Here is a 23,899-nt window from a genome sequence, read left to right on the forward strand (position 1 = left end):
GTGCCTGGTCCTCAGCTACTCCATTCCTTCTGATGAAACATGGTGATGACAGATACAAAGAGAGGTGATGTGAGTATACATATTTGCATCCGCATTTCTAGTTGTGCATCACGGGGGAGTGTTGTAGCATAAGCTACTCTGTCCTTGCAAAATGAGAGCACTCATCCTGTATCACTTGGAAATGGCCTCTTTTCCCTCAGTGAAGAAGTGAACGAATTTTAGTTTTTTTCCCCAGAAGCCTTTTGTTGAAGGTGTTCAAACTTCATGCATTTCATAAATAGAACTTTAGGAACACAGTGATAGTGATTCTTCCCATTGTACCCACCCTCCCAACCACAGTCCCACACTTCCTCCTCCCTCTCCTATTCCCATTCTTATTTTTTATTAAATTCTATTTTTAATTAACTTTACACACAAAGATTAACTCTGAACTAAGTAAGAGTTCAGCAAGTACTATGAAAAAAAACTTGTTCCTCAATAGTTCTTTTATTTCTTTTTTGATTTCTACTATGACCCACTGTTCATTCAGGAACAAGTTGTTCAGTCTCCATGTGCTTGCATATGCTCTAGAGATTTTTCAGTTTTTGATTGTCAGCTTCATAGCATTGTGGTCAGAGAAGATGCATAGTATGATTTCGATTTTTTTTTAATTTGCTGAGACTTGCTTTATGGCCTCACATACGGTCAATCCTAGAGACACCCAGGGGCCTTCTATGAACGCAGAAGCCTTGGTCTCACCCCCAGAGAGCTTCAGTTCATGAGCCTACAGGTTGCCTGGACAGCAGCCTTTTCTAGAAGCTTCTCAGCTGCGTCTACTGTGGTCAGGATGGGAGTGACTGAATGCCCTGAGAGCCCTCTGAGGTCAACGCTCTGCTACAGCAGGTGTCGCCCTCCCACCCTGGGCCCCAAACTCCCCGAGGACAAGACACAGCTGGCCTCGAGCCAGACTCCCTCGTGGCTGTCTGGGAGGCTTCAGAACTTCTCTCTCCCCAGGTGCCTCCCTCTGTACCTGTCGGGGTCTGAACAGGATCTTCCAGAAGTCAGATGGTTCCTGCATCTGCCAGGCAGGATATGTGTCCTACGACAGTAGAGGCCTGGAAAGTGACCAGGACAGCAACAGCGATGAGGACTGCCAGCCCCAGGTGAGGCTCTGCAGCCCCACACAAGCAGGGGTGAGGCAGGGAAGGGGAGCCAGCCTCCCTGGAGACGGTGGGGCCAGGATCTTGTCGTCTGCCTTTGCCCCATGCTGCATTCTCTGAGCAGGGGCATTCCCTCCTTCGGAAGGAGAAGAGCTTTCTTAGCCCACAGCTGCAACCTAGCACCACAGGATCTCCCAGCCCCACTCCACTGTGGGCTGTGTGTGTCACTGGTTTGAATGTGATATGTGTTCTGAGGTGGCCCCAGCACAGGTGATGTAGGACGGGCTGTCCTGGGGGTGCCCATGGGACCTTGCTGGGGTGACCTTGCCTTGTGACTATCTTGGCACATTTTAATCATGCTCCTGGGAGCAGCCTCAGTAACTGAGCAGATGCAGCCCAAGTTGTCTCTGCTGATGCAGCCTCGGCCCCAGCCGCTGTGCCTGCTGACCCACACTGTCAGAAGGCGGCCGGGAGTGCGAAGGAGTAGTCTGGATCAGTCCATTTGATGCCATTTGCTGCTGCAGAACCCCTCCCCCAGCCTGGCCCTTTGGAGCTGAGCTCTGGACATACCCTGCTTCCTCTGCTGTGTCCTGCGCTGGCTTCCTACTTCACCCCCCATTCTCACAGTCACTGCCTCCAGGAAGCCTTCCCTGACCTGCTCCCTAACCCTCACCCCAGCAGGAGCCCCAGTCATCTCACAGGCAGTCACCTTGTTTCCTGTGGCTTCTGTGGGTTCCCCTTACCCTGGAGATCCTCCCAGTCTGAACACACTCACTACATGGGTTCCCCTGAGGCCCTGCCCAATGATTCCAGAATGTTCTCTGACACCAAGAACACCCCCTTGGGGCCTGTGTGGGCTTCAGGACCAAAGCTTTCCTCGGACACCCTCCCAGGTCGCCAAGCGCTGCTCCCCTGGAGACGTCCGCCTGGCTGCCACCAGAGAGTGCGCGTCCCCGCACCAGCACAACTGCAGCTCCTTCTGCCTCCCTGGGGGCGGGGAGCTCAGCACGGAGCTGGGCGTGTGAGTGAGAGAAGCCGCTGAGCGCAGAAGGAGCGGCCTACTCCAGACGGTCCTCCCCACCCCCACAGGGCCCCACCCCAGGGTGTTGGTGGGACCCAGCCCTGGTGGGAGATGGAGCAGAGGGCAAGCTCTTTCCGGAAGCTGCCACGGGTCAGAGTTCCCCAAGGTGACCCCAGTAGTGATGTGGGGCAGCAGCACAGGGCTGGGGAGGTGTAGGTCCCACAGTAAAGTGTGTCCACACCCCATATCCTGAACCGACTGCAGATGCTGGCACTGACCCAGGCCCAGCAGTGGGTTGGTGGCGGGGGCAGGGTGGGGACAGTTCTGTCCCTAGCTCTGATCATCCTGCTGGCTGTGGATTGGATGGAGAGTGGCCATCCTCTGAATCCAGAATATTCCAGGCTGAGCAGCTCTCTCCCCTGCTGCCTCCTCAGGACACCCAGAGCAAAACTGCTGAGTGCAACCAACAGTCCTTTGTCCTGCATTTCCCTGGGGCACAACCCACATGGTGGTGGGAGGCAGGGATGGGAGGGGGCCCCATCAGCCTTTGTCAGAGACCACAGCTCCTCCTTAGGGAGGAGTCGCTTTCCTTGGGCAGAGGGCAGAGGGCAGAGGGCCATGCAGGAGAGACATTCGCAAGGGCAGGCCCTGAAGGGCTGAGCCTGCTCCTGCACTTGGAGAGAGACTGATGGGGGCCCTCCTTTCCAAGAGTTCTGAGGGCTTCAGGGGCCAGGACAGCCCCTCCATGCCCCCGAGGCACCCCCACCCCCCCACCATCTCTCCTGTCCTGCAGCTGCCGGTGCAGGGTGTACGTCTCAGCCGAGGAGATCTGTGATGCTCAGTGCCTGGCTAGTGCCCCCCGGCTGTCCCTGGCCTGGGGCCCCAGCAGGAAGCTGATCCTCAATGTGATGAGCCAGGCTGGGGACAGCATCCAGAGGGTGAGTACCGCTCGGGAAGGGGCAGGGACGGGAGGGCAGCCTGTGCCCGCTGGAGACCGGGATGATGCTGCAGAGGAATCAGGCACGGAGTCTAAAGAACCCAGCGGTGGAGGGGCAGCCCATGGCCAGTGGCCTTTCCCACCTCGTCTTGCATAATTCTCCTTCCGGTGGATGGAAGGGCAAGGCAGCCGGGGGGAAACAAGGTTACTCTAGGAGAATGGCAGCCGTCCAGTTTTGATGCTGGAAGGGGACTTAGAAAGCATCAGCCTCTCCTTGCAGCCTGTGAAGGGAGGCCTAGAGGTGGTGGTGCACCCCTCACCATGGTCCTGCGAATGGCATGAGCCCTGCCTGAGCCCACTCCGAGCCTCTGGCTCCCAGGCTGGAAATCTGGCCACAGGGCCAGGCTGCACCTTAGGGCCACCACAAGTGACCCAGAAGAGGACATGGATGGACCCAGGGCACTTTCTGCAGGAGGGCACAGGGCCCATGAGACCATGTGGGAGAGATTGGTGAGGAAGGAGATGACACTGAGGGAGGACGGAGGTGAGAAATCTGAGCGCAGGTGTCTTCCAGGGCCACCAAAGGGCCCTGTCCTGGCTCAGGTCCCTCCATCTCTGACACCCTTCCCCAACCCTGGCACATCACACTGTGTCTTAATAGGAGGTCCTGGGCACTCTGGGCCCAGCCCAGCTCTTCCCAGCGAGCGCCAGGGTTCACCTGGTCCAGTTTGGCCCCCAAGGCATCTTTGGCTTCATCGTCAGCACAGCAGATGTGCTCAGCCCCTTCCTGCAGGGTAAGCAGAAAGGCGGACTTCCTGGGGAGAGTGGGGGAGCTGGGTGCTTCCAAGACAAGCAAGTCAGAGGGTTCAGGGCCCACAATGGCCTCTGCACCCTGGGTGTTCTGGAGACCTGAGTCCTGCCCAGGGCACAGAAGGCCATGGAAGATAGACATCCACAGAGGCAGGCCCTGGAGGGCTGAGCCTGCACCTGCATGGGAAGGGAAACTGATGGGGGCTGGTGCCTCCCAGGCAGGCCAGGCCCTCAGTGTGCCATCCCCAAATGCTTCCAGGACCACTTGAGAAGAGCCCCCCACTGCAGTGGAACTCTAGGACCAAAGGCCCCAGGCCTCTCAACACTGAGCACCCTGGCATTGGTCCCCATATTCCAAACCCAGTGGTCTGCCTGGTGGTGGGGGACGTGATCCTCTTCCAGCTTCACATTCTTCCCCACAGTGAGTTCCCCCTGCGCTGCATGCTCCGCTCTGTTCTCCCTCCCCTGGCTCTCTGGTCCCTCCCCTGCCTCCCTGCACAGACTATGCCTTTGCAAGGTTGGGATGCTCAAGCCTGCTTCCTCTGCACACACAGCCCTGCACTGATGGGGGACACCCTCACGGCCTTGGTTTTATTCTTTCCATGCTGTGCCTCTGGGTCCCTTTCCCTGAGCTCTGCTATACCGAGTACTGGGTCCTCACCCATTCTACTGAGCAGTGCTTTTTGGAGCACTGCTATGGGGATGGAACTGTGGCATCTGGAACCCCTGTCACTGCTCACACAAAGTGACACAGAGTTGGCGGATCCCTCTGGATACCCTGAGATGTCCAGTGACTTGGCTGGCTGAGACAAGGACAGGCCCAAGGGAGCTGCAGCCCTGGAGGCACAAGAGGGCAGAGACAGGCAGGCAGGAGCCCAGGGAGTAAGGGTGGCCTGTGTCAGAGGGAAACAAATCCAGAAAGTGACGCCCATAGTGGACTTCCTGGGACTGGGACCCAGACTACCATAACCCAGTGAGAGGGGCATGACCCCACCCTCTCGAAACCTTGCATTTGTAACTGTGTGGAGAGTCCAGGTACACTCCCCGTTACCACCCTCGAGCCCCATCTTGGCAGTGGGGGCTCAGGAGGAAGAGCTGCTAGCCATTCTCAGGAAGGCCTCCCGGGCACAGGGAATGACCAGGCCTGGGTGCCCTGGGTTCCTGCCAGAGGCCCCATCTGCCCCTCAGCCATCCCTTCACTCAACCGCCGCCCAGCATGCATTGAGTGCCTACTGCATCACAGTCCCATGATGCACAGTCCCACGTCTGAGCACACGGGACTTGGGCTGTGTTCTCCACAGTGGGCAGCAGGCCTGGTGGCCCTGCTCAGAGTGGACAACTCTGTAAGGGTCTTTCCGGGTGGAAGGAAGAAGGGCTTGACCTGACACAGCTTCATTGCAGACATGTCTTAGTCCCCCTGACTCACCAGAGCTCAGAGTGCTAAGCTCCTTGACTCTGCCTTACCCTGGGCAGGGACTGGGGTGGCCCCCGGATCCCAGTCCAAGCCCATGTCCACCCCCCAGACCGCTCAGCCAGTCACTTCCCTGTGTACCAGAGGCAGCACCTGTTCAACAGCAACCCCCACTGGGACTTCGGGGCCTTCAGGAGACTGGGCCTCCTGGTACGAGAGACTCACCTCCACTTCTCAAGGTAATTGGGAGTCATGCAGCTAACAGCCTCTTTGTGGATGAGCAGTAGGGGGACATGGGAGGCTGCAACCATGTGGGAGGCAAGGACAGAGAGACCGTGGCCAGGCGTGGCCTCCTGTGCCTGGTGTTGTGGGCAGCTTTGCTAAGTCACCCCGCATTGCTCCCATGTGTGGGAGGAGGCCCAGCCATGGCCCCAGGACACCCAGACCTTGCCTGATGTGTGAGCCCCTCCAGACCAACTCCCAACATTCTGTCTCTACCCCTCCCCTGTGCCACCCCCAGGTTTGCCCACCAGTTCCTAGATCCGGGTACATACGTGTTTCAGGACAACGGCCGGCCTGAGAGCATGGCTGTGGTGCTGGTGAAAGAGGAGGGTGTGGCCTGTGGCCCTGGGCTGTCTCCCGTGCAGCCCCCCTCCCCGTATCAGCTGGGCAGGCTTGGCATCCTCAGGCACAGGCCAGCAAACCTGGGCCCAGACTGGACAGCGATCACAGGTATGGTCCAACAGAGTAGCCCAGGACCCAGGGGTGAGAGGAATGCATGCAACTGGTCCCATGTGTCCATACTCACATACATGCACACACACTCATGCACTGAAATGCTCTTCTACACACAGGCATGCACACTTATACATACACATGTGCTAGCAAACTCACGCACATTCTCACACTCACACAGTTATACACTCACATGCACAAACTCACACACACTCTTACACAGTCCTAAACTCACACTCACATCCATGGTCAAACACACACACATTCCAATTCTTACACACACACACTTGAGCACAGGAAGACACAGGGTGAGGGAGAGTCTCCCAGATGGAGACCCACAGGGAACTCCCTGGAGCATGAAGGCATCCGTGAGCTATGGCCCAAGGGCAGCATCTCAGAGGTCAAGGTCACTGAGGCAAAAGCCAGACCCCATGGCCCTCACATGGCCCGGCCCCCTCCTGCCTGCCTTCCAGGGACGTTGCTGGCTGCTGGCTTGGCTACCACACTGCTGACAGGCTTGGTTCTCCTGCTGAGACCTCCAGTGCCCCAAGTTTGCCCCATGAGGGCCTGGAGACCCCAGTGGCGAAGCCTGGGGCAGCCTGCCATTCCTGCTGAGTGCATCCTCCTCAGGGATAGGTGAGTCTGCCCCCTGCCACACATCCCAGCCCTGTTCCCCTCCCCACGCACACACACACACACACACACATCTCCCAGCCCTGCCTCCCTCCACACACACACACATACACACACACACACACCCCAGCCCTGCCTCCCTACACACACACACACATACACACACACACACCCCAGCCCTGTCCCCTCCACACGCATATATATCCCAGCCCTGCACCCTCCATGCACATACACAAACAAAAACACACACGCACACACACACACATCTCCCAGCCCTGCTCCCCTCCACACACACACACACACACACACACATCTCCCAGCCCTGCCTCCCTCCACACACACACACACACACACACACATTCCAGCCCTGCCCCCTGCACACACACACACCCCAGCCCTGCCCCACCCAGGGCCTGTTGCAGCCATCTTGGCGCAGTGTGGTCTGGGCACTGAGGCCTGCTCTCCTTCCAGCCTCGTGATCTATGAAGACCGTGGTGCTTGGAGCTCTGGGGAGGGAGCTGATTTCAAGGAGAAGGCTGTGACCCAGGGCGCAGGTACCAGGCTGGGTGTGGTGAGTCCCCTCCTCTCTGCCTGTCCCCTCACCACCACCAGGCCTGCACCAGGCTTCCACTCAGGAACCCAGCCTGGGCACAAATGTCTCAAATGCCTGTGGCATTGACAGCTCATGAGACACATGGTGCTGTCCATGTGACACTAACAAAGTCACCTGCAAGAGGGTAGCTTTTGCTGTCTCATTTTACAGACAGACAGACTGAGGGGCAGGAGAATGAGTGCCCTGCCTAAGGTCCCCAGGGCTGTGGCCATCTCCTTCCTGTGCTGGTCAGTTCTCCAGGACCCAAGGGCAGCTCCCCAGTCCAGGCTGCTTTTCCTTTGTCCACCTCAGGGGCAGCAGTGGGGACTGTCATGGAGGGCCATCACCTGCACCTGCCAGCTGCTCCCTAGAGCTCAGCAGGACCTGGGGACTCCCCACTGCCTGTCCCTTGGCACCAACCATCAGCAGGAATTGTGAGCAGAGGGGCAAGGGAAAGTCACTCCTAGGATCAGGATGCTTCATCTACTTAGGGCTCTGTTTCTCCACACCCCCTCCACACTTGTTATTTTCTGGTTTTTTTTTTTTTTTTTTTTTTTTTTTTTTTTTTTTGGTTTTTTTGAATAGTCACCCTAAGGGATGTGAGATGCATCTCTCTGGGGTTTTGGTTTGCATTCCCTTAATGCTTTGTGGTCCTGAGCATCTCTTAATGTGCCTCTCAGATGTATGTGGGTCTTCTCTGGAGAAATGTCTGTTCATGTCCTTTGCTCATTTTTTAACCACATTGTTAGATATTTCATTGTAGTTGAATTTTAGGAGTTAGCTTTGTGTCCAAGTATTAATCCCTTATCCCATTTTGACTTGCAAAGGTTTTCTTGCATTTTGTAGGTTGCTTTTTGCTCAGTTTATGTGTCCATTGATGTGCACAACTTCCCAAGTTTCTGAAATCTATTTTGACTTTTATTGCCTGTGTCTTTGGTGTTGAATCTTAGAAATGATTTCCAAATTCAATGCTATAAAGTTTTAGTTGCAGGTCCTACCTTGAGGTCTTTCATCCAGTTGTTGATTTTTATATTTGCTGTTAGGTAGGGTTCTCCTATCATTGTTGTGCATGTTGTTGTCCAGTTTTTCCAGGACCTTTTCTTGTTAAAAAGACTATCTTTCCCCTCTTGATCTTGGCCCCTTTGTTGCAAATCATTTGACCACATAGGCAAGGGTTAATTTCTGGACCCTCAGTCCTCTTATAGTTATAGCTACATTCAGATTTTTGAATCTCTTGATGATGAATCTTGGCTTTGTCATCCTTGGAATTTGTTGATTTCACCTGGGCTATAGGGTTTCTTGGTGTGCAATTGTTCCTAATAACTCTTATAATCCTTTTTTACTTCTGTGTAACTGGTAAACTGCCCACACTTTGATTCTGATTTTTTAGAATTTAAAAGACAAAAAAAAGAGATAGCCCTATTTGCTGGTTCACTCCCCCAAATACCTACAGTGGCCAGACTCGGCCAGGCTAAAGCCTGGACAGGGTAACTCAGTTCAGGTCTCCTATGTGAGGGCCAGGGACTCAAGCACTTGAGCCATTATCTGCTGCCTCCCTGGATGCACATTAGCAAGCAGCTAGCATGGAAAGTGCAACAAAGACTGGAACCCAGGCACTCTGACGTGGGATGCACGAGTCCCAGGCAGCGTCTTAACCAGTGGGCTGAACACTTATCCCCATTCTGGTATCAGGCATTTGGATCTTCTTTTGTTTTTCCTTAGTCCATCTAGCCAAATGTTTGTCCATTTTGTTGATCTTTTCAAGGAACCAATTTTTGTTTTCATTGAGTCTCTCGTTTTTACATTCTTTATTTGTTCATCAGCGCTCATTGTTTATTTCCTTCTTCCTGCCAGTTTTGAATTAGGTTGGTTCTTTTCACCCAATCCCTTAAATTGTAAAGTTAACTGGTTCTTATAGATTATTTCTTATTTTCAGTGCAAGCATTTATGGCTATAAATTCTCTCCTCAAACACTGCTTTTACTGAGTCCCATAAATTTTTGTACAGGGTATGTTAATGCTTTTTTTATTCATTTTCATTTGTCTCTAAGTATTTTCTAATTTTCCATGTGGTTTCTTCTTTGATCCATTGTTGTGGATCATTGTGGATCCCTTGTTGTGGAGTGTGCTGATTAATTGCCAAAAGTGTTGGATTTTCTAGTTTTCCTTCTGATAATGACTTTAAAAAAAGATTTACTTATTTATTTGAAAGGCAGAGTTACAGAGAAGCAGAGGCAGAAAGAGAGAAAGAGAGAGAGAGAGGGAGAGGGAGAGAGAGAGGCAACGGCCAGAGCGGCGCCAATCCAAAGTCACAAGTGAGGAGCCAGGAGCTTCTTCCAGGTCTCCCACATAGGTGCCAGGGCCCAAGGACTTGGGCCATCTTCTACTGCTTTCCCAGGCCATAGCAGAGAGCTGGGTTGGCAGTGGAGCAGCTGGGACTCAAACCAGCGCCCATATGGGATGCCGGAAGTACAAGCAGCGCCGGCCCATGAGTTAATGTTCTTTAAATCCCTCTTGTGGAATTAACAAGCCGGAGTTATAATACTACCAGCTTTTAGATCAATCATTTTTAACAGTGTATTTGTCTGTTAAATTGTGTGGAATACCAATTCTGGAGTTACAAAACTTTGCTACAACAATGCTAGCATTTCTCGTTGCCCACATCCTCACCTTCACTGAGAACTTTACTCTTCCTGGCATTTCCAGTTCCCGTCTGGTGTCCTTTCACTCCAGGGCTCCCGGGAGCATTTCTTGCAGGGAAGGTGGTAATGAACACCTCAGCTTTTGCTTATCTGGGAATTCCCTAATGTCTCCCTCACTGTTGAAGGACAGTTTTGCTGGACACAGAATTCCTGGGAGACAGCCTTTTCCTTAACCCCTTGAACAGAGCAGTTGGGAACGGGCCTCCCTCACGGCTGTCCTACCTCAGGTGGTTGGCCATCAAGGTACCACGGGAAGGATCTGCGGAACTTGAGAGCTACTTGGGCAGAGGCTAGGCGGGGGACTGCCTGGATGGAGACCCCCAATCCCTGCTCCCATGAAGCCAGGAGCCCCTCAGCTAAGCAGGTACCTGCCAAACAGATGCCTGGGCTTGGGGATGTTGGAAGAGCCAGCTGGACATGAGTCTGTGGCACAGTGGGGAAAGATAGGGCGAGAACAGGGGAGTGTGGGGCAACTGTGGGAACTGGAGACAGAGATGGACACAGGGAGAGGGCAGGACAGACCTAAAGCCTCAGGGAAAGTGTGGGCAGACCCTCAGGAAGGTGGTTGAGGACTGGGAGACCCACCCTCAGGGGAGGCAACTGCCTGCCCAGCTCTGCTGCCAGCTCTTGTCAATCACAGCTACTCAGAGGAGGTTCTTCCTGTGGCCCCTGCTGCCGCCTTTCCCTGGAGTGTCCTTCCTGCCCTGCTCACATCGGGCCTCATCCCACTTTCCCTCTCCGTGGGGTCCTCCTCCCCATAGCCTGCCTCTTCCTGCAGGCAGGCCTCCCTCCTCTTCCTGCAGCAGGCCTACAAGTCCCACCCTCTGAGTAAGGGAAGAAGGGGCTAAGTCACTCCCAGCCGGGACCACTCCCAGCTGCTCATCCCAAAGTCTCACTGCCCAGACCTCTTCCTGCAGGGGCGCCAGTCCTGGCCCAGACCTTGGAGGACTTCAGCGTCCGCACACTCTATGACAAGCTTGAGGACCAGAGCCTGCACATGGCAGCCCAGCTGAGCAAACACAGGGGTGACGCACTGGCCTTCTACAAGACTGCCAGCCAGCAGCTCCAGGGGCTCCAGGTCAGCTGCATCCCCAGAACCTGGATCTGGACTGAGCTCAGAAGGGCACAATCCCAGATCACTGATGCACTCCTGGTTCCCTCAGGACTTTCTGCAGGGCCTCCGTGCAACAGGGCTGCAAGCTCTGGGCAAGGGCCAAGACTCTGAGAAGGTGGACAAAGCCACTGCCCAGACTGACACCCAGCAGTGTGAGGAGCCCAGGGGCAGCCACACTGCAACTTCTACCCCGAAATGCCAGCAGCCACCGCCAGGTGAGAGGGGGGTGGCCCAGCAGGACAGCAGGTGGATGGTCATGTTATCCACTCACATTGGTCATCTCACTCAGTGCTCAGCAGCAGGGTTGTCACCAGACACCCCCACCCAGTCCCAGAAGGCAACACAGGGCACAGAGCCTCGGGATGCGACAGGCCATATGACCCAGTTGTCCTGTAAGCTCCCATGGAACAGAGAGCCCACGCAGCTCTCTCTTCTGCTAGAGGAGGAGCCAGCCCAGCCCTCCTGCACCAGGGGCAAGACCCTGGGACCCCAGTGTCTCCAGGGCAGTGTCCTCCCAGCCTCCTGGATGCAGCTGTAAACACAGGATAGTATCACCTCACTGAACCCCTGCAGCTGTCCCAGGAACCTTGTGTGTGGTGTGATCATCATCTCCATTTACAGTGGAGGGAACTCAGGCTTAAGGAGGCCAACGGATCTGCCCGAGATCAGGCTAGAAACCCATCTCAGCTCCACACCCGCCTCCCTCTGAAAGGCCACAAAGTCACTGACCTTACCTGACCCGAGGCCCCAGGCTCCCATTCCCACACCCAGCCTCAGGCCTGCAGGAGCTCCAGGTCCTTTAAGGGAGAAGGGCCAGCCCCGCCTACTGAGCCACATCCCCCATTTCCTCAGTGCAGGTCACCCTCCAGGTAGGAATGGGCCCCTTGGACGTGTGTTTGGGCCTCAGGTTCCAGCACTGGGAGCCCATATGGGGTCCTCAGGTGCAGGGGCCTCCAGATGCAGGCCCTGGAGAGGGGCCCTGGGGAGCAGACCGATGCCAGAAGCCTGCTTGTGCTGTCCACACTCCAGCCTGGGGCAGGCCTTCCAAGAGCTTCTCTTCAAACCAATCCCCTTTTTAAATGTTCTTTGGAATGTACCTGCCTGGGACATGTGGCCCAGTGAGTGGGAAGGACCAAGACAGCCACGTTCCCCTGAAACCTGCCTGAGACTGTGCAACCCTTTCCTAAAAATGCCAGACTCCTCTCTGCTCATGGCTCAGCACCGGGCCAAGCTATCACTAATGACAAAACAGAGGATTCAATTTTTTTCCTGGCTATTTTTTTAAATGGAGATGATGAAATTTTGATTTAATAAAAAAATTAATAAATTAATAATAGTAAAACAATTAAGCAACATGTTAGTGAATTTAACCTATAATCTGGAAACCACTGTGGTGGGAGTCCCAAATATCCTACTGCTGACCCAGGAGACTGTCCTCATGTAGCTCAGGTAGGCATGGGTGCCACTGGCAGCTGCAGGCTCCAGGATGTGAGCAGAACACAGTGTATGGCAGGAAGGAGTGGCACCAGGAAAAGTAACAGAGGGGACAGAAAGGTGGGGAGACCTCTAAGCATCTCTGGGCCTAGAGAACAAGTGAGAAACAGATAACAGGTTGGCAAGAGACGGTGTGTAAAATTAAAGTGTTCACTCACAAGCACGGTCACATGTTGCCCAAGGTCCTGTGCACGTACGTGAAGACAGAGCACGGCTGTCTCAGGTGAGGGGGAGGTCGAAGTGTTGCTACACAAGAGGGAAATCAGAGTTAGGTGCCACACGCAGTCGGCGCAGTGGCTCATGTGGATAATCCTCCACCTGTGGTGCCGGCATCCCATATGGGCGCCGGGTTCTAGTCCTGGTTGCGCCTCTTCCAGTCCAGCTCTCTGCTGTGGCCCATGAGGGCAGTAGAGGATGGCCCAAGTGCTTGGTCCCCTGCACCCACATGGGAGACCAGGTAGGAGCACCTGGCTCCTGGCTTCGGATCAGCAGAGTGCCGGCTGTAGCGGCCATTTGGGGAGTGAACCAATGGAAGGAAGACCTTTCTCTCTGTCTCTCTCTCTCACTGTCTATAACTCTACCTGTCAAATAAATAAATAAATAGAAGGTGACACATGCAGGATACCACCATGGGGAACGGTGAGGAGTGGCCGGAGGAGGTGTCTGGGAGAACGAGGGCCCCGTGTCCAGCTCACTCTGTCCTGTGTCCTACTTCTGCAGGCGGCACCCCCAGCACCTCTCCCCTGGGCTTCCAGCCGGAGCTCGACAGAGCCATCGCTGCCCTGGCTTCTGCTCTTTCCCATGCGTGCTGGCCATACCTGGGGGCCGGCAGGAAGGTGAGGGACGTGTGGGGCAACCGGGCACACCTGTGTGTGTAGAAAAGCTCTCACCTATTGGTGCCCACAAGTATACACCCAACACACACACTCACACACAAACCACACAACCACATACCCATGTGCACATTCACACACACACACATACACACCTTCCCTGGGACCTCCCCCTCCCTGCATTCAGATTCCCAGGGGGCTCTCCCTGTGCTTGGAGATTAAGCCCCAGTTTCAGCCCTGTCTCTTCTCCTAGGCTGCTAGTCAGTTTTCTGGCCCATAGCATGGGGCTCAGGCATTGACAGGATTCCTGAATCGTGGTTCAGAGCAGCCTTGCAAGGGCAAGTGCACACTTGGACTCCAGGCAAGAGACCCGGCCTGAATGAGTCAGGGCACACACTGCCACTCACTGGAGCCCCCTAGGGCAGCAGCATCCCAGAGGCCTGGGACACCAAGGGACAGGCCACAGTCCATGTCAGGGTTTCACTGCTACCAGGCAGGTGCTAGGGCCCAGGAGCACCTGAGGGTTGGTAGCCACACACATCAGGGCACTGCCTCCAGGGCTCCAGCAATGCTGCCCTTCTGTCCATCCGCCGGGCCCCGTACCCTGGAGGGAAAGTTACAGAATTGTCTGTTTCTCCAAGGCCTCCAATCAGCTTGCTGAGCAGACTCTGTCCACCTGCCAGCCGGACATGCTCCTGATGGCCCAGCCTCCACCCTCGGACCAGCTCGTAAGGTGAGGCAGAAACCAGAGTCTCAGGAGCAGGTGAGCTCTCAGGGGCTTCACCTAGCACCCGGCACTGACAGTCTGGTTGTTCAAAACAGAATCCAATGGAAAGCCTGAGTCCATTTGTTTGCAGCTACAAGGTTTCAGACTCCCCCTGCCCAGGACTGTCCCATTGCTGCGGATACCTGGGCTTGTCACAGGGTCTACTGACTGAGCCATCCAGAACACAAGTCCTCTATTGTTCTATCTCCATGCTTTAGAACGGGGCCACTTTGCACTGGTGGAGCCCAGGCCTCATCCTCAAGCTCTTTATCATCCTCCTCCTTCTTCTGCCTCGTCTGGGGTGATGGCCACAGGTTCTCTGCTCTTCCTCCATGTCCACCCCAAGGCTGAGTGTCATTTTTTTGTTGCTTGTGTTTTGACTTTATTTATCTCAGCATCTTTAGTCTATTTTTCCTTTCATTCACGTTTTCCCCTGAAACCTTTTTTTAAGGAATACAAACTTGATGCGTTTCATATACAACTTTAGGAACATGATGATTTTTCCCTCTGTACCTGCCTTCCCAACCACACTGCCACTCTTCTTCCTCGTCCCTCTCCTATTCCCATTCTTATTTTTTACTAAGATCTATTTTCAATTAACTTTATACATATAAGATTAACCCTATTCTAAGAGTTCAGCAAATAGTATAAAAAAGCTGTTCCTCAACAGTTGAGACAAGGGCTGTTCAAAATCATTGCAATTTGAAGTGTAAATTTCACTTCTATAGATTACTTTTTAGGTGATCTACTAGTTACCACAGATCAGGAAGAACATATGGTATTTGTCCTTTGGGGACTGGCTTATTTCACTAAATATGATGTTTTCCATTTGCATGCATTTTGTTGCAAGCAACAGGATTTCATTTTTTTACTACCATGTAGTATTCCATGGTGTACATATCCCATAATTTCTTTATGTAGTCTTTGTTTGATGGACATTTGGGTTGATTCCATATCTTAGCTATTGTAAATTGAGCTACAATAAACATGGGGTACATATTGTCTTCATACATTTCCAGAAATTTCTTGATTTCCCTTTTGATTTCTTCAATGGTATTCAGGAGCATGTTGTTCAGTCTCCAAGTGTTTACAGGTTTTAGAGATTCTTGAGTTGTTGATTTCCAGCTTCATTCCGATATGGTCAGAGGAGATGCATGGCATGATTTTGATATTTTTGAATCTGCTGACTTGCTTTGTGGCCTAGCTTGTGGTCTATCCCAGAGAACGTTCCATGCACTGGTGAGAAGCCCATCCTTCACTTTTAACAGCAGCAAGTGTAATAATCGCTGGCTGCTTGTATTTACTAGGTGCTAAGATGAGAACATTATCTGCTATCTCATTTCATCTCACCACCCTAGGAGGTAGATGCTATTTGGATAAAATGGCAGTGAAGAAAGGCAACCACTGTTCTTGTCTGACAGAAAGAATTTCCACGCAGACAATGCAGTGAGCAAAGCAATGTTTATTTAAGTCAGAAACCTCCTGCCACAGCAGCCAGGAGGGGGGATCACCAAAAAGCAGATGCAAGAAACTGTGACAGTCAAGTCTTCAAACACAATTTTTGGGCAAAAAACAGAACAGCAACTAACAACCAATCAGAGAGTGGAGACAAAACCCAACAGAAGGCCAGAATCCTAATCCTGTCTGGCTTGCTCATAATACCAAAAAAAAAAAAAAAAAACCGGTGTGACTGGGATAAAATATAAACTGAGAAGGGTGGAATCAATGCTCCCTTGGATTGGCACTTTCATCTTGCTAAAGGCAGCTTCTGGGGAAAAGCATTTTCTACCCTCTTAAAGAGACTTCCCCTTTCCTCATTCTGACCAAGACCCAACCTCACTGCCTGCTGGTCCATCTACCTCTCACACTAGCACTCGCCAGTTTAAGGATGAGCATGTCGGGGCTCCCAGGGGCTAAAGTGCAGGAGGGAGTGGGGACACCAGCTCAGGGAATGTGAACCCCAGAGTCCAGCCTGCACTGCTGGCCTGCACAGGCTTCCTCTAGCCCTGCACTAACCCCAAGCCCATCCTCCTAGGAACCCCCATGATCATTTCTTTCTTTGGGGGGCTTTAAAAGTTTGTACAGGCCAGTGCCACGGCACATGAGGCTAATCCTCCACCTGCGGTGCTGGCACCCCGGGTTCTAGTCCTGGTTGGGGCGCCGGTTCTATCCCAGTTGCTCCTCTTCCAGTCCAGCTCTCTGCTGTGGCCAGGGAGGGCAGTGGAGGATGTCCCAAGTACTTGGGCCCTGCACCCACATGGGAGACCAGGAAGAAGCACCTGGCTCCTGGCTTCAGATCGGTGCAGCGCACAGGCCATAGCAGCCATTTGGGGGGTGAACCAACGGAAGCAAGACCTTTCTCTCTGTCTCTCTCTCTCACTGTCTAACTCTGCCTGTTAAAAAAAAATAAAATCAAGAAAATAAAAAAAAATAAAAGTTTGTACAGAGAACTGGTGTCTCCTGCAGGCAGGAGGAGAGGAATCTGGACTCTCCTTCTAAAGTCTCAGAGTCTGGGCCCCAGAGGACCAGGAACTTCAGAAAAAGGATTCCACAAAGGAGAGGAGAGTTAAGAATCCTGTGATGCAGATGTCATGGGAGCTAAGCAAATTCTTTCTCCGGCAAGTTCCATTAATGACACACTTGCCTATTTTTGGTGCAGGCACCGTGCAGAGGGTTTGAGGCTGAGTGAGTCAGGAAGAACAGCTCTGAGGATGTCCATGACTGTAAGAAAAGACAAGAAATTGCTGTACAGTGCCAAGGTTCTAGAAGTTTAGAGATTTTCGTCAGATCAGTTAAAGGAGCTGTGGGTTTCTTGGGATGGGTTTTGAAATGAGGTAGGATCCAGCCCAGCAGAAGCGAGAGGAGGGTGCTCCTTGACTAACTCACGGGGGACAGAACTAGCTGTAGCTCATGGACTGATCAAGCCCAGGACCCCCAAGGCTCCTCATTGCAAACCTGGAGACAGATCTAGAACTGAGCTACCCGAGGTGACTCTGCAGGGAACAGCACTGCCTGGAACAGGGTCACAGCAGGACACAGTGGACACATCCACGTGGAAAATCTGGACCACACAGGAGGTGTGGCAGGGATGTGTAACCACACAGCTGACAGCCCCCGTTCCTGGGCCTGGTGTTAAGCGCAGCCACTACATGCTGCCTGAGGGAGGGAGGGAGGGAAACTCCTTCTCTACCCATCTCGGGCTCTCTCCTTGGCCTGTAAATTAGACCAACAAAAGACAGATCAGGAAGAGACAACCAAACATGATCCCTTCTGCAAAGCAGGCATTGGGCTGCCCACGGGGACAGCCAGGGAAGATGCCTCAAAGAGGGGGAGGGATTTCCTGAACTCCCAGGACAGCACCATCCCTGGATGGTCGGTTCCAGGGTAAACACAGGCAGACAAGGGCCAGTAGCAGTGAAGTGTGTTTTGTGTTTCTCAGCGTGTCTCTGTGCACAGTGATGACTTCCTAGTGCCCCAACCCCAGTGGAGAGGAAGGGGGTCACCTTCACATGTGTGTGCCCCACTTTTAGGCAGTGGAGAAGGCAGAGAGGTTTCCTGTATCTGCTTCTACTCAGTCGTCCTCAGGTCAAAATAACCAGTGTGCACAGGACAGCCAGGGAGGGGTCAGACTGCTCCACTCCACTTCCCTGAGTAGGGCACTCTGCTGTGCAGTGGGCAGACTGTGAGTGCCTTCATCCCGCTCCAGGCAGCCAGAGGCTTATCAGTTTCTCTGGGGCATATCTCATCCTCCTGATCTCAGACTCGCTGCGGGGAACCAACAGTTGTCAGTGTTCTCGGGGTGTCACCAGGATCTGAGGGGCCTTCCTTTTCTCTCACCCAGCCCCCAGCAGGACACGGGACCCATGTGGCACCCCCAGGGTGGTGTGAAAGGAGAAGCTGCCCAGAGCCCTGGCCCTGAAGAGTGGATCTGCTGGACCTGGCCAGACCACGGAGCCCTTCCTGAGCTGCAGGTAGGGATGGGGCCTTGAGACCAAGGTCATGTCCACCATGTAGTGCTTGTGTTGAACATGTGTCCCACGGCCTTTTCAGAAGGTTCTGTGGGTCCAGCTGACCTGCCTGCTGGCCCCACTTTGTTGCCCACATGACTATCAGAACTCTGGGAGACAAAGATCAAACATGAAGTTACGGAAAACATCACTGAGGGGCACATTTGGTGGGGAACAAAATTACAACTGGAGTGTACTGGGGAGGGGAATTATTCATCCAGCCACCCATATCCAGTGACTCTCGACGTATTTAGCAGTATTTGCTAAAGGCAAGAGGTAGAAGGTTGGGAAGGTTTAAAAGAATCTTCAGGGGCTGGTGCTGTGGCGCAGCCAGTTAATGCTTAGCTGAAATACTAAGTAATTGTGAGTGTTGAAGAGGTGGACGCTCTAGTATTGTATTATTGTAGTATTGTGTATTGGCATTGTACTAGCATTGGGATCCTCTACAACTAGCTTAATTTCACATGTTCAAAAGCAAACCCATGAGTCAGGGTTGCAGCACAACAATTAAGATGCTGCTTGGGATGCCCACATCTCACACCAGTGTTCCTGGGATCCAGTCCCATTCCACTTTCAATCTAACTTCCTGTTAATGCACCCGGGAGGCAGTCAATTATGGCCAAAATGCTTGAGTTCCTATCACCAACGTGAGACACTAATTGACTTCCTGTTTCTAGGTTTTGGCCTGGCACAACCCTGGCTGATGCAGGCATTTGGGGAGTGAACCAGTGGGCAGAAGATTCTCTCTCACTCTCTGCTTTCCTTCATTCTCTATCACTTTGCCTTCCAAGTTATTTTTTTAAAAAAAGATATACTCATTTATTTGAAAAGCAGAGTGACAGAGAGAGAAGGAGAGACAGAGGGATCTTCCATCCGCTGGTTCACTTCCCAAAGGGCTTCAATGACCGTAGCTGGGTTGGTCTGAAGCCAGGAACTAGGAGCTTCTTCCAGGTCTCCCACATGGGTGGCAGAAGCCCAAGTGCTTAGGCCATTATCCACTGCTTTCAAAGGCACATTAGCAGGGAGTTGGAACAGAGGTGGAACAGCTGGGACTCAAACCAGTGCCCATACAGGATGCTGGCACTCCTGGCAGCAGCTTTACCTGTTATTCCACAACACTGGCCCAAATTAACTAACTTAAAAAAAAAAAAAAAAAGCAAACATGGTGGCTGGTGCTGTGGCAAATCCGGTAAAGCTGTCACCTGCAATGCCAGCATCTGATATGGGTGCTGGTTTGTTTTCCAGCTGCTCCACTTCCTGTCCAACTCTGCTAATGGCCTGGGAAAAGCAGCAAAAGATGCCCTAAGTACTTGGGCCCCTGCTATCCATGTGCTCTCAGAGAAGTTTCTTCTGGCTCCTGGCTTCAGCCTGCCCAGCCAAGGCCACTGTGGTCATCTGGGTAGTGAACAAGTAATGGAAGATCTCTCTCTCTCTCTCTCCCCCTCTCTTTAACTCTCTCTAATACATAAATAAATTGTTTTAAAAATCCCGTCAGCATCCATGGTGTCCTCTGTTTCCATGACCCAAGAACATGACGTTCATCTTCAGTTTACTCTCAACACAAGATGGCTGCTGGGGGCTAAAGGGGATGCTGCTTCTCTTCTCCTCTCACGGAGCTCTTCCTGAGCCCTCCCCCAACCACTTTCTTTTACGCCTCTTTGGCCAAGACTTAACCACGTGATCATCTCTATCTTCATGAGAGCATGATGAGATCAGTTATTTTTCAACTGGGCCCCTGGCCCTAAGAAGAAAGGGAGGGTTCTGTTGATGAGACAGGCTCTGCCATGGCAGCCCCCCAATGATCCCACAGGTCCAAGAAGAGCACACAGGTCCCTGTGTGGCTGCTGGCCCCATTTCTCCAACATCAGCTCCTTCTGCCCTTCCAAATTCCATGCTACTGACAGTCTGAACTTTGACTGCTTTCCACAGAACCTGACATTCTTTCAGATAACACAAGTCACACCCATTTCCTCACCCTGTCTTTTTTTTTTAAGATTTATTTTATTTATTTGAAAGACAGAGTTACAGAGAGAGGTAGAGACAGAGAGAGAGGTCTTCTATCCGCTGGTTCACTCCCCAGATGACCGCAACAGCTGGAGCTGCGCCAATCCGAAGCCAGGAGCCAGGAGCTTCTTCTGGGTCTCCCATGTGGGTTCATGTGCCCAAGGACTTAGGCCATCTTCTACTTTCCCAGGCCATAGCAGAGAGCTATATTGGAAGTGGAACAGCTGGGACTAGAACTGGCACCCATATGGGATGCTGGTGCTTCAGGTCAGAGTGTTAACCCATTGCTCCAGTGTCAGCCCCACCCTGTTTGTCTTTCTCAATAGCCTGGAAACAAGGAATTTCACTAAAGCAGTCCCAAAACCGATCACCAACTTCACATATTCTAGGTGCTCAATAAGTCCTTATTTGTGAGTGGATGAATGGATGGGTGGGTAGGTGGGTGGGAGGATGGATGGATGGATGGATGGATAAGCAGGTACATGGATGTATAAGTAGGTGATTGGGTAAGTGGATGGGTGGGTGGGCAAAGGGATGGATGGGTGAATGGATGAATAGTTGGGTGAATGAGTGAGTAAATGGATGGAGGGTGGGTGGGTGATGGATGGGTGTACAAGTGGATGGATGGATGGATGGATGCTTGCTATGCTGCCTCGCATCTCTTTTCCCACACGTTGCTCCCTTTGCCTAAAATGCCCTTCTCCACTCTCCCAGCAGCTAACATAGGTCCATCCCTTAATATTCAGATGCAGTGCCCTCTCTTCCAGAGCTCTCCCTGAACACACCTACTGGGCTGTGAGTCCTGCTTTTTGCTCCTGTAGCACCCAGTGCATCCCCGCACAATAACCTTTACTGTGCTGGACATAGGTCTGGGTCCCCTCATCAGGTTCTGACTTTCTGAGTGCAGCACTCATCTTTGACACTGTATGTCCAGCTCCAGCCCTGCAGCTGCTGTGGAACAGGAGTACAAGAAATTCTATTGAAATTAGAATAAAAATGAGACTAATGAAGACAATCTGTCCCTTGCCCCTAGAGAAAGATCCAGCAAGTGGAAGACACTATGGATGAGCTGAATGAGGAGTTCCTGCAGCTCAGTGCCCAAGCCCTGGAGCTGCAGAAAGAAGAGACCGAGCCAGATCAACTGCTCTCAGAAGGCGACACCTTTGTGGTAAGCCCAGGAGACAAACGTCCTAGCTCTTGAGGTGGCCATAGGTGGGACCCATGAGGCCATGCCCCTTTGTATAGAGAGGGATGGAACCAGAACAGCTTTTTGCTGCCACAAAGCCAGATCAGGTGCTGCATGCTTGGTTTGGTGAGTGGAAGACTAAGCCAGGAAGACAGAGCAGAGACTGCAGACAGGGAAGCCCATGCCCTCAGTTGGAGGTCACAGAGCCCAGTAAAATCATAGCTGCAAAAATTGCAGAAGACCATGGAAAAGAAGCAACAGAATAGCTATTGTAGATGTGGCCTGCCTAACAGCATCTGCTTTGGCACCTGGAGGGTTCTTCAGCTGCATCCGCACTGAACTCTGTGCAAATTTATCTGCAAAACCAGCAGCCAGTTTGATTGCTGTAATTCTGCATAAAACACCGTCTATCCTGACTTGAGGGTTTGGTGCCTCCTTGGCCTGTTGTCTCCTCTTTGTCCTCACTTTGATCTCTATGCCACCCTCCCTCTGGATTGTCAACTCCCTTGGATCTCTAACCAAGCCCACTGCCTTCCTCACCCCAACTTAGTTCCTGCTTTACAGAGTTGCTAGCAATTGGTACTTTCACCAGCCTTCCTGGAGGGGGCATCTGGGCTGGGAATCCTCTCTCTCTGTGCAGGGAGAGCCCCCTGGGGTGGAATCAAGGAGGCTGGAAGTGGGTTTTCTTCTTACAACAGAGCCAGGATTCTCCCTGATCCAGAGAGTTCCAAGAGAATGCTGAGGTCTTGTCAGGAGGTCTGGGCTATCAGTTCTTGGTGAACTGACCCTCTGCAGACAGGGCTCCTGTGCTCAACACCACTGAGGGGAAATGCACCCTGTGAGCACACAGCCAAGGCAGGGCCACAAAATGCACAGAGCCCTTCCCTGTGGGGCTGCAAGGACAGTCTGCCTGTGCCCTACGGGATCCTTGCATTCCCAAGTGGGTCCTCCCCGTGAAACCCAAACATACCTCCTCTTGGTCCCTCTCTCAGTGTGCTCACCATTACTGCCCTGAGCTCTATCTGGACTCTTTTAAAAGAGTTCCCAGGAAGCCATAGTGGAGGGAGGGGCTCCTCATTAACCCCACCCCCATCTGCCTTCCATGGGCAGCTCCACCACAGAGGGACAGATACAGGGACCTGTCCTGAGCTGTGTGGAGATAGTGATTCTGTGCGGAGAGAGACAAGAGAGCTTCATTCTTGAAAAATCACAATCTATATAAATATCCTGTTGTTACGGAAGGAATAAGCAGGATGAGGTGAGAGGGTATAAAATGCAATCTGAGTTAATGATTCAGTAATTGTTCTAAGTCATCCATCATGATGATTGTGCAACAGTATAATTGGCTGTTGTGCATTCATGTGGCAGTGTAAGCCGGGAGACATTGCTGTCCTTGGTTAATCCTCAGGCCAGTCCCTGGAGGAAGCTCACAGGCATTTCCCAAGTGTGGGAGGTGTCAGAGGGATGAGGGTCATGGCCCAGGGTGGGGGGAGCTGGGACCTTCAATGGTCACCTCTCCTTTCCAGATGGCTCCTGGCATCTCCCCCAGAGTGTGGCAGGAAAGCAGACTTAACCCAGCAGAGACGGGCAGCCCAGGCAGAGAGGAGCTGAGAACTCAGGTCCTACAAAGTGAGCAGGCCCTGGCGCTGGAGGTGAGGAGGATCCACCTGGCCCAGAAGATTGAGGATCTGGAGTGGGAGCTCTCTCTGCTCCTCCAGGTGGCAGCAGATGGCAGCACCAACCTAGGCAGCCCGGGCAGCCCTGAGTCCCTCAGGACACAGCAGTGGCCACCTGTGGGACGTGCTTTCTCCACCAAGGACATGACCAGGTTCCCCTGGTAGGAAGGGGTGGGAGTCTGAGGTTGCAGTGCCGGTTGGTGATGATATGTTCCCATTGGAAGCACCTGGATCACTGTCAGAGCCCACAGCACAGCACCTGCTGGATTCTGCCTTTGTCCCTTTGCAAATAAAGTAGTATGGGCTGAGGGACTCCATATGCACTCCACTGCCTGGCCTGTCCCCCAGTGGTCTCTCTTGGGCACTGAGCATTCAGCCCCACATTCAAGGCCTATGCAAAGTGTCTCCTGGGGTACCTGGCTTCAAGATGGGAATAGCTTGGGATGGGGCCCAGGGATGTGGGTGCAACCGCAGCACATCTGTAACCCCATCTTCTATCCCATGTCTCTGCTGAGTGTCCAAAGCTCCCAGTGTGGCTTGTGGGGATCCCAAGTGGCCATGTCCCCTCCCAGCTCCCCCACCGACCCCATGGATGGCAGTGTCTGTGAGCACAGTCTCCCAAACCACACTGGGGCCTCCAATGCCAGACAAGACTCCCAGAAGACAACCAGAGCCGTGAGTCACTTGGAGCTCTGCCCCCAGAACACCTGAGCTCATGCCTCTGTGCCTTGTGAGGCTGCTTCCTTCTTAGAAGGTCTTTGCTCCTTTTCCCTGTCCCCACGTGGAGCTGCTTTGCCTGGGAGTGGCCCAACCAAGGCCACTCAGGCCACTCACTCCCCG

The 23,899-nt window shown here is 52.9% G+C and overlaps 1 protein-coding gene across 1 annotated transcript; it reads left to right on the forward strand.

The window, feature by feature from the left end:
* The first annotated feature begins 1,942 nt into the window (after positions 1-1,942).
* On the forward strand, positions 1,943-23,376 carry LOC127491968 (uncharacterized). The gene is made up of 15 exons (XM_089303314.1): positions 1,943-2,160; positions 2,954-3,098; positions 3,759-3,891; positions 4,167-4,328; positions 5,431-5,557; positions 5,839-6,050; positions 6,527-6,689; positions 7,158-7,240; positions 10,897-11,057; positions 11,143-11,308; positions 13,308-13,423; positions 14,062-14,153; positions 18,028-18,157; positions 21,231-21,365; positions 22,910-23,376. The coding sequence occupies exons 1-15, from the start codon at positions 1,943-1,945 to the stop codon at positions 23,222-23,224; spliced, it is 2,358 nt and encodes a 785-aa protein (XP_089159440.1). The 3' UTR covers positions 23,225-23,376.
* The last annotated feature ends 523 nt before the right edge of the window (positions 23,377-23,899 follow it).

Source organism: Oryctolagus cuniculus, chromosome 9 (assembly GCF_051225735.1).
Source record: "Oryctolagus cuniculus isolate XC-2025 breed Fujian yellow rabbit chromosome 9, ASM5122573v1, whole genome shotgun sequence".
In the NCBI taxonomy this organism is placed as follows: domain Eukaryota; kingdom Metazoa; phylum Chordata; class Mammalia; order Lagomorpha; family Leporidae; genus Oryctolagus; species Oryctolagus cuniculus.

What these genes read in the sequence shown, in the direction of transcription:
- LOC127491968 (XM_089303314.1), top strand. Translation starts at nt 1,943, where the DNA reads ATGATTCCAGAATGTTCTCTGACACCAAGAACACCCCCTTGGGGCCTG. An exon ending in GCTTCACATTCTTCCCCACA is followed by an intron (nt 4,329 to 5,430) that starts GTGAGTTCCCCC and finishes TCCACCCCCCAG; the next exon opens with ACCGCTCAGCCAGTCACTTC. An exon ending in ATGCCAGCAGCCACCGCCAG is followed by an intron (nt 11,309 to 13,307) that starts GTGAGAGGGGGG and finishes CTACTTCTGCAG; the next exon opens with GCGGCACCCCCAGCACCTCT.